The sequence below is a fragment of the Dermacentor albipictus genome, unplaced genomic scaffold (genome assembly GCF_038994185.2).
Source record: "Dermacentor albipictus isolate Rhodes 1998 colony unplaced genomic scaffold, USDA_Dalb.pri_finalv2 scaffold_14, whole genome shotgun sequence".
Taxonomy (NCBI): Eukaryota; Metazoa; Arthropoda; class Arachnida; order Ixodida; family Ixodidae; genus Dermacentor; species Dermacentor albipictus.
Window position 1 is genome coordinate 11,129,241 of NW_027225568.1, and position 10,605 is coordinate 11,139,845.

Consider the following 10,605-nt stretch of genomic DNA (forward strand, 5'->3'; position numbering starts at 1 on the left):
CTGCATACGTGTTTTCATAACGCGATATATTGGCTGGCGCGGACATATTCTAGCGCGGCGCGTTGCAATCGGAGCCAAGTGTGGCGCGACTGCCTCGCGAAACGGGAGATCGCGAGAGGCAGCGCGTGCGTGACGCGCGGGTGCGATTCACAGCAGCCGCCGCAGTCATCACTTCAGTGTCATAATCACATTGCCGTCATGCCGTGACACCACCCTCATTGCTGCGTTGACGTCATTTGTTGTTCGTTATTCTGCGGCAGTTGTGCTGTCGCAATTGTGTCGGGATTATGCCGTCGTTGTCATGCCATCGCTGTCATTGCGTCGTTGTCACACAGACGCTATCATGAATTTGATGTCATACGGTATAGTCATCATGCCGGCTATGCGGTGCGGTCGTCGTCATTATCGCTTTTTTATGCGATTGCTTTACCGTCATCGTCACGTAGTCTTTGTCATACCATCATCATGGCTTCAGAATGCGCCTGTAATTGTCGTGATGCCGTCGCCATCGTACGACTTTACCATTACATCAATATCATTCCTTAAAATTAAAATTAAGTTATGAGGTTTTACGTGCCAAAACCCCGACCTGTTTATGAGGCACGCTACAGTGGGGGCCTCCTGAAATTTTGACCACCTGGAGTTCTTTAACGTGCACCTAAATCTGACTACACGGATATTTTCGCATTTCGCCCCATCGAAATGCGGCCACCGTGGCCCAGATTCGATCCGGCTACCTAGTAATATCATTCATTCTTATTCCATTATCATTGCGTTAGCGTCATACCGTCATCATGCGTCCGGGCTCATAGGTCACATTGGTAAGTGAAAGTCATAGCAAAGCGGTATAATATTTGAGCATGTTGCATACAGTCGAATCATCGAAAGTCTAAGATTTGTCGCTGCACTCTGAAATGAACGTCACTTAAGCAATATGGGCCGTCACTGCCTTGCTCGATTGCTTTAGGCACCCGCCGTGGTTGCTCAGTGGCTATGGTGTTAGGCTGCTGACCCCAAGGTCGCGGGATCGAATGCCGTCCATGGCGACCGCATTTAGATGGGGCGAAATGCAAAAACACCCGTGTACTTAGATGTAGGGGCACGTTAAAGCGCCCCTGGTAAAAGAACCCCTGGTGCTCCACTACGGCGTGTTTCATAATCAGAAAGTGGTTTTGGCACGTAGAACCCCATAATTTAATTTCGTCTTTAGACGGACCCCTTTCTCTTTAGTATCTTTGCAAAGGAATAACGTGTAGTACGTACGCATTTCACAAACTTGCAAGAGTTCTGAGCATGACAAGCATGTTAGCACCCCCTACGCCATAAGCCGTGTTTGTAACAACGGTTGTCATTGTGCGCGTTTCACGCATCAGAGATCTCCTCCATAGAAAAAAGTTAGACAGTGTAGGCACAGTTGCACCACGGGCAGCATTACGCACCGTCTGTGATTTGCTTCATGCAAAGAAATTTTTCCACACGTGGGCTCACCTAGCAATATTTCCCGGAATGACCGATGCTTCTTCCATGCCTGCGCGGCTTGTACTGGTCTGTGCATGTTCAACGCTGCTCCTGAACTCCACAGCTTGGGCACTGGTGATTCCGCTTTCAGTGAGATGTGTATGGCCTGATAGAATAACAGAGGTGTTAGCTCGTCACTGTGCAAGGGTCATTCAGCGAGCGTCAACATTGCGTGCTGAAAAAAAAAAACTACAACGATTTGTTGAAGCTTAGTGACAAGATAACCTGACTTCAGGACTTCCGTGTGTGGTGCTCTTTCTGGCAATGTGCCTTCAATACATATGACGAAATAGACGCGCTTGGCGGAAATTATGCAACGTTGGATTTTTTCAAAAGTACGTGCTGTATTTATTACACTAGAATAGAACGCGATAGTGTTCCACGCTAGGACAACAGTACGCATCTTTAACGCGATAGCTCTACGGGCATCGTGTCGCCGAAAATCCAGTGTCTGCGTCCGGCACCGGCGTTGACCGTCTTGTGAGCAAAAAATCATTCCGAATCAGGCATACCGAACCACGCAGGCCTTCCGTGTAGCGCAAAGGCGTTACTGAACTTAGCGAATAAAAAAATGCGTCATAATGCGTTAGCGAATAAAAATGCGTCAGAAACACCGTAAATTGCGAGTTACACACAACCTACAGACATGATAGCGTCAGATTGTAATTTGAATACACCAGAAAGTATTTTTTTAAGCGGACACTCAAACACAAACCCATTTTCCAGCGTTTCTACGACTTATGGAGTGGCGTCCAGATGGCGCTGGCCTACGACCATAAGCGGCCCACGCAAGAAGCCGCGTTTCTACCAGAAAGCTCGCTTTCGTGCATAGCGTATGCGGCCAGCGTTTCCCGGTAAACATTACTGTTACATAAGATGCAGTTACCGGGAAGCGCGAGAAGCAGCCAGGGATCTTGGAATGGTATCGCGTTCCACTCTTGAAGGCAAAGCTAAAGCGTGCTGCACATACTGTTGTGTGTCTAATCGGAGTTAAATCTTGGCTCTACATTTCCAGCAATAAGCATATTTCAGGTTTTACTGAGGTGGCGATGGGAAATATGCAAAATTCCATAAGCAAGCTTTGGCACTAACCTAACTTGCCTTAACCATAATGGCGGCGTTCTCGTTATAGTAAAGTTCCATAGCAGCGCAGAAAACTAAAGTTTTGCTTGGGAGATTGTCTAAATACGTTAGAAATACGCGGTAAACATTGCACTAAATTTGCTGAGGTCTGTTGCACTTAAAGGAAAAACTTCAAATGTAGTGACTTGAGCAAACGAAGTTTTGTTTTGGCGGTGAATGTTTGTATAAATATCTTTCAATGTTGAATTTCTAAAAGGTGAGCAATATCAAGCTTTCAGATGTAATTGAGCGATAAAAGGATAAGACAGTTTTGGAAACAGCATCTAATAATATACCTAAAATGGTCGAAATGATATATGCAGTGCTCTGCATTATAATACAATGTTGTGGGTAGGACTTGCAAAGCGCTCGCAAACATTCAAAAGTCCTGTAGCTTAGTAATTTATGAACCAATTTTGGCCGCCTTAGGTGCTCTAGCACATACAGTTTTACAGAGCTGTGATATCAATTTTTTTTTGGGGGGGGGGAGGGGGGCAGAGCTAGAAATTTGTAAACTATGTCCTTGTCATTTGTAGTGTCTAAGTATGGCTTTCACGCTGTATGGCTTTAAGGCACCAATTTTCCCAATCTGCTATCCTGTTAATTCGCATTAGGGCTGTTCTTACGGTAACCGACACGGTAACCGACACGGTGACGCACGTAAAGTCTGTCCTTTTGTGCAGTAAATGCACTGCTGTTGTGGTCTATGTCAATTTTCTTTACTTTGAGGGTGGTCAAGGGTCATCGCAAGTGGTATTGATAGTCGAAGGCCGTGCGGAACATACCAGTGACGTCCGTGGCATCGTTGTGGCTGTTCATCGCGTTCCACAGGTCTTCGAAGGAGTCATCGCAAATCCTAGAATTGGACATATGTATTATAATCGGACTCTTTGTACAGATAAGGAAGGTAACATTCGCAGAAAGTTTGGTGAAAGCACAATTTGGAAGAGTGAGTGAGTGAGTGAATAAACTTTTATTTGGTCCAGCAAAGCGCGATAAAACGCGCACCTGGCTAATCCCACGACGGGACTGACAGATCTAGTCTGCCGGCCCGATCGCGGGCGCGCTGGACGGCCAGGATTTGATCCTCAAAGACGGGACTTCGCAGGAGGGCGTCCCACTCTTCCTTGGTGAACTTCGGGCCCAGCGAAAGCAACTGCTATTTTGTTAACGAATGTGACACATGTAATGTTTAATTTATCCCTATGCTCACTTCTGGCTCGAACAAGGGGAACCTTGTGTAATACGTGGAGTGGGGAGCCCGATTATCGATCGTAGTGGATACGCCTCTGACTTGCATGAACATGCAAATCAAGTTTAGTTCAGATTAGTTTGGAACTTATGTTTATGTTAACTTACAACGGTTCTGATTAGTGCTTTGTAGTTGGCTATACGTATTCGGTTTTCAAGTTGTCGTGGTGCCAATAACTCATGGAGGAGGATCGCAATGTTAATATTGGAATATGCTAACTGGAATATTTTTGTCTAATGGTTCTATGAAATAGGGTAACGCTCAAAAAAAGAGAGTGCATGAACTCCTTGCATGCTTTGATTCAAAGCAGGGTTGCAATAAAAGGATATGCTCCTTCCGCGGCTACTTGGATTCGCAATCGCCGTGGTGGTATTAGGATGTTCAAAGCAATATCAATACGAATCGTGGATCCGCGCCATGAGCAATCAATCTTATAAATAATTAAAATTAGGAGCAACATGGCTCCCACAGAATAACAGTGAACCGACAGTTGTTTCTTAGGGAACACTCATTTTGAGCGCTTGAAAAGAGAAGGACGCAGTCATTTGAAATTAAGCATATGTGAGAAAAATGTGAGGCTTATAGCGCATGAAACGGCAAGGTTGAAATGAAGACGTGGCATGTGTGTGTCACGTCTTCCTTGCGTTTTGTCTTTCCACGCGCTATGAGGCTCACGATATTGTACCAACAAGCCCTTATGACTCACTGCATTACGACAAAAATGCGTTCTTTTGAGTTTCCTTCACAGCTGCCCCTCGGAAAAATTAGGTTGAGCTGCGGGGCATGAACAAGCCACAACTGCAGACATAAGCCTCAGAAAAAAGAAACGCAAATGAAGGGACGGGTTTCTGTAGTTGTATACCGCAAAATCATTCTTACTGGCGACTTCTTTACTGCAGCAGTAAAAAAAGTTGTCGAAGCTTACTCTTTAAAACCTCACATAGAACTTAAATATACTTATAAGTTTCCCTTCAGCTATAAAAGGAAGAGACATCATTGAGCTGACAGCCGCGCGATGTGCAGCAGGAATGAACGGTGCGAAAGAGTTCTTACGTTATGCGTTAAAGAAACTCTCGTAAAGGGGGCGAATCAGTCGTCCGAGACAGCCACCCAGTACGCGATGTCATTTCAGGAATCGCCCGCCCTACTACAGATGAGTAGTTTCTTTGCTCGTTTTGTATGCGTTTCTCTCTATAGTGCCGGAATGGCGGAATGTGGTCGCGCGCTGGCCATGCCCATACGCTAGTTTGTTTACGCTCCCACGCTGGCTGCCAGCGCGGCAAGTCACGTGAAGCAGTGGGCACTGACGGTCCATGTTGTGATCGCTGTGTCGAAAGGTACGTCGTGTGTACGTGAATCCCAGAATCTAAAGGTACGTCAGACGTACCTGATTAGCTTCGGTTTTGGTAGCTCCGCGGCTCCCGCCTACCGATTTTTTTCGCATGTTTTTGTGAAGGACGTTTATTTAGCTCAAAGGGGACCATTGGAAAAATATGCCTTTAAAATTTCACAGTGCGCAGCATTCGAAAAGCCTGACACGAACGAAATTTTGCTTCACTGCTTGGGTTTCTTTAGCTGGCACGTAGACCGGTGTGTGTTTTTTGCATTTCACCATCAGCGTTGATAAACCGTTACTCCAGGAACAACAGGGGTGACCTCGAACTCGGCAGCACAATGCCGTAGCCACTGGGCCACCGGAACAGGTATGCGACGCGGTGACCAAACACGAGCGACAAACATGTTCTTCGATAGAAGCACTTGCTGCCCGCAGTGACATTCCTTTGGACCTTAACGACAAACAGCCGCAGCTGTGCTTACCTTGACGATATTTTGGCATCAGCCGCGCATCGACGTGCGAAAAAAGTTAAAAATGTCGCCCACGTACGCAGGCTGAAGTTGTCAGTCAAAGGCCTGCCTTGAAGTAAGAACAAATCTATAGCTATCAACGCCTGCGTTCCGGGTCATACCTACGGGAACAATATTCGTCGAGACTTTTCACAAGCGGCAAGACTCACGTAGTGCTACAGTCTGGAGTGCCCGAAGCGCCTTCGAAGAATTCCTGGCTTGTGCTCGGCATTGCTTCGTCGTCGAAGTTAAACGCAGGAGGCGTGTGTCCACTGTTACTTTCTTCAGCCATGGCTGTTTGGGCGCCTCTGGAGCACTAGCGTCTGTTTCGTGACAGAAGCACGTATAATTGCCGCCCATGCGCAGTCAATGCCGATGGGTAAAGGGAAAAAATTAAACGTTTGACTCTTTGGAAATTAGAAGACAGCCGTAGGGCTCATCTGAAAAAAAAAAAACAGCGTATAGAGTGCGTCACTACCTCGACGCTAAAATGCTCATATTTTAACGGTAGAAGAGGCGTTCTAATAACCCGCGCTGTCTTGCCACAAAACGATCAAAACCGTGTAGCCCCCTCTCCCGGTTAAAAACCGTTGACATGAAAAGTCTTCTTTTTTAAGCCGAAAGTCTAAGATGGCTCGTGGGTCGAAAATTTGTCCGTAGGGCGTTATGGCATCAAAATTCAAGCGCATGCGCCAGTATTTCTTTATCAATAAAAAAAAGAGTTCGATCACCTTTCCTCGCGTTTAACGGACACCCTTCTATTAAGCAGTGTAGCCTCAAAAGTGTCTGCGTGTGGTTTCCACGGTTTTGTAAATGCCTGGCGAGCAATGTACACGTGTCTTATGAGGTTTTGAGGAGTATCAGTACGTCTGCGTCAACTGGACATATATCTGTCGTATAAGGTTAGCGCTGTCTGTCTGATTTGCCTTTCCGTGTCCGTCTCATTCTGTGCTACGAGAATATATAAAAGCCCCTGTAGCTAGCTTCGTCGAATTAAGCGCTAAAAACATCATTCAGGGAACCAGCGTGTGTCTCCCAATGGTCTTCACAGACTTGCCACGGCCGTTCTAGCGGGCCTTTAACCACGCAGAAACAGTGGCGATGCCTAGGTGACCGAAAACGAGCAACAGCGAAAAGCGAGTTAACATAAAGCAAGTAATAATAGAAAGTAACAACGCATTCGAATGACAGAGTTCAAGTAATTTAATGAATCTCTTGCGAGCGCGCAGGCTTTCGCTTTCATCCTCTTTAGCGCATGCTAAAGAAACCATAATCTTTTAATTTTTCTTCTTTAATTAAGTACTATGAAGTGCAGGGGAAAATTTGTGCACGTTAAGCAATTCGGGAATATATATAATGTAAACATTTTCACTTCCAGAACTCTCTCTCTTATAGCGGACGCAGTTTGTCCTCGGTCCGTTAGGGGGCGTTGCGGTCGTGGGTGGGGAGGTCGTGCGTTCTGGATGTTGCTGTTAATGAGCTCTTCTGGGCCTGCCTAAATGTACTTCAACGGAGCGCATGTTAGCTTTGGGAGTGCACAATACTTTCGACGAACTGAGGCAAGCCACCCTGATGCGACAGAGGGAGCGCCTCAGCTTCACAAAAACTGGTAGGGCAATATTGGCTAGACTCAATATCCCAGCATACCCCATTTATCTCACAGAGCAGGCCGTACCTCTCCCTCCTTCGATGAGATCCAAAATTACAGTAGCCCCAATTCCAAAGAATATGCAGCCAGAGTACAACAAAGAAAGGCGCAAAGCACGTGCACAACACATTCAATCAGCCTACTCTAACAACCATAGGTACAACACGTACTACACGGACGCAGCTCTGTATGCAGACACGACCGGGCAGCGCTACCAAAGGAGGTACGCCCTGGCAGTCGTGCACGCTGTCAGCCAACAGCAAATTACCGCGTCGGCCACGGCGGGATCCCCAGCCTCGGCTGAAATATTAGCAGTGGCGATCGCACTCGCTCACGCGGAGCGTTTGCAAAGGGACTCGGTCGTGGTCACGGACTCCCAGGAGACATGTCGCATGTTTCTCAAGGGGCACGTGACTGCGGCTAGCCTCGCGATAATCCCGAAATCCTTCAACAACCATCATCGCCTACTCTGGTGCCCGGGCCACGCGGGGGTACAGGGGAACGAAAAGGCTAACGCGTTAGCTCGAGGGTTCACTAACCGAGCGACGGCGTCCTCTTCTAACCCCAACCACCCGCACTACCCATCACAAAATTCCACCAATTTAAATGCCAAAGACATCCTTGCTCATCAGCGTGGAGTCCGAAGAAAATACCCGCCGCCTCACCCACAACTTAACGGGGAAGAGGCCGCCGATTGGCGTAAAATAGAGACCGGGGTGTTCCCCCATTTAAAATTGCTAAACGCCATGTATCCCACTCGTTATAGGGCCAACTGTCCTTGGTGCGGTGGCATACCTACCCTAATGCACATAACCTGGGAGTGCACTAAGCACCCTCATAGGCCAAACACCAGTAGGACAATGGAGCAGTGGGAAGCACAGCTCGCCCGCTCCGATCTGGCAGGACAAAAGTCCTTAATTAGCCAGGTCAGGCAGGCGGCAGAGGCCAGTGGGGCCCTGGACTGAGAGGCTCCGACCACCCCTCCTTCAAATCTTTAGAATCACAATAAAGTTTCTCTCTCTCTCTCTTTTACCCTTCTTGCGTTTGCCAGCGGGGGCGTTTGTCATCGTGGTTTTCTTTTTTTGTCTGCCGACTCGGTGAACACGTGATGCCATTGACAGCTTGAGTGCATTCAGACCATCTAATTAAGTACCAAAGATGGCAGCACAATCACAAGCACATTTTATTCATTTTTTTTCGTGGAAATATTGGAAGTTGTTTCGCGCTATAGGATAGGATAGGGATAACCTTATTAAAGTGCCGGCAAACGACGGTTTAACGCGTCGTGACACTGGCCAAGGGTCGACCCGGGGTTATACCTTACTCTGCACTAGCCCAGTTGTGCCCGTTTGTAGTGGGTCATGAGGCTTGTGCTTTTCGAGCGCACACCGGGCCTGTTGGACGGAGTTTCCTTCTACTATGCTGCTCGCAGATGGCTATCCGAGAATTTCTTGAAGGATCACGTTTATTGTGAGAAGAGCAGGAAAAATTTCCTATGACAGATGCAATGCTGAGCAAGAGCGTGGCTAATACGCGACGTGCTACTACAGTTGTTCACAAATGGTAATGGGTAGCATAGTGTACCATGACTTTCCCCTACTTTATCACTGCTATATACAGTCGCCCATGTTTGGTAGTTTAAAAACAATTTATAACCCTTTAATATAAATTTCAGTGGTAAAAGCATTCTTAAAAAAACAAAACCAGAAGTGGTTTCATCGGCCAAACTACTCCAGGCGACAAAAGGGCAGCTTGCGCAACGGTAAGTTTTCTCTTTAATACTCATTGCTCACCCTTATGCAACACAGGCAAACGTACAAGCAATCGTTTCATACCAACTTGTGGTTTTTCCACCAACGGGCTTAAGTTTTCTAAAGATAGAGTGTTTTGCGGGAATAACCTACTTAGTAAGACTTTCTTTACGTGACAAATTACAGTGTTTTTGTGCACTCTGACGATTCGTCCTGAAAAGGCTTACCGGTTCGGCAAAGCAAGCGTGCAGTGCAGTGCTTACAGCTAATAAAATCAAAGGCGCTCTTTCGTGCAAGACACATCACCTGAAAAACTCATGCCGCACTAGGGTGCCTGCACATAAATTTTCACCACCGGGGCTTCTTTAACGAGCACCTAAAAGCATGTAAACGCGAGTCTTTTACAGTACAGGAGTGAGTACAGTACAGGAGAGTGAGTACTAGCACCCAGTTGGGTGTGCGCAGCGCAGTAATTATACATAAGAGAAAAAAAAATTCTTCGTTAAATATATTCGCTTCGCGTTGTGACAAGTCTTATCTTAAGAGCTAAATAGCTGAATTTGCGCTGGACTTTGACACTACTTTCGCACCGCCCATGCATCGACGCGTCCGTATCTAAGAAAGTTGCCTATTTAAAATCTCAAGTTGGCTGTCAACAAAGCCCCATTTCAGGTAGAAAAATGCATAGCTGGTAAGTCCTTCATTCAGGGCCGTGTCTGCGGGTAACAGTATTCAATTAAAATTTCACAAGCGGTAAATCTCACGTTGTGTAGGTGCCCAGAGTAGAGGAAGCCCCCTGGGTATCGTCACGGCTTGCACTCGAGGTTACTTCGCCCGTGAAGCTGAACACAAGAGGCATGTATTCATCGCTCCTTTCTTCAGTCATGCCTTGTGTTTCGGTGATTTAATGGTCTGGTATGTATTCACCACTGCGCGGCGCTGAATCACCGCGCATGCGCATTGAGAGCCAAGAACGAACGCGAACAAATAACGCTTTCGGCATTACGCGATTTAGAATAAAATGAGATTGTAGATGTTTTAAAAACGAGATGATAGAGTGCGCCGCTACCTTGACGCTAAAGTGCAAATTTTTGAATGCGAACAGAGTCACCCTGATTACCCGTGCTATCTTTCCGCCAAATCATGTAAAAGAACCAACGCTCACTTCCGAAAAAAAAAACGTTTATGTGACGATATCGTTACTTTTTTTCGATGCTCTTGTCAACGTGAAGCGCCCAGCTTGCAAGGGAGAAATTGCTGCTTGTGTAAGGACTCTTGAAAATGTAGGAGGTACACCAGGTAAATTAGCCCTAACAAGCGTACGATTATCAGATGTGAAATATAATTCTTTGTTGGTGACACCTATCAACCCATGATTCTGGCGCAATATTTGGAATAACTGCGCAAAGCAGCTATGGCGTCGTTCTGAGTGGTGTTGCTCACTTGAACGCGATGGTTTCGTTCAAGTT

General features: G+C 46.6%; 1 protein-coding gene across 21 annotated transcripts in view; it reads right to left on the reverse strand.

Moving 5' to 3' along the window:
• The window catches only part of LOC135905846 (serine-rich adhesin for platelets-like), a 68,716-nt gene extending 58,672 nt beyond the window's left edge, over window positions 1-10,044 (reverse strand). For 4 of the 21 annotated variants that reach the window (XR_010565528.2, XR_010565529.2, XM_065436927.2 and 1 more), the window contains exons 1-3: window positions 5,908-6,339; window positions 3,426-3,496; window positions 1,489-1,624 (exon numbers count right to left, since the gene is read on the reverse strand). Coding sequence is in view for 14 of the 21 variants with exons in the window: in XM_065436927.2 (XP_065292999.1) it covers window positions 1,489-1,624; window positions 3,426-3,496; window positions 5,908-6,029 (329 nt within the window). In the remaining 7 variants the exon portion in view is untranslated. The other 17 variants (XR_010565526.2, XR_010565525.2, XM_065436914.2 and 14 more) reach the window with 14 other exon arrangements.
• Between the last annotated feature and the right edge of the window lie 561 nt (window positions 10,045-10,605).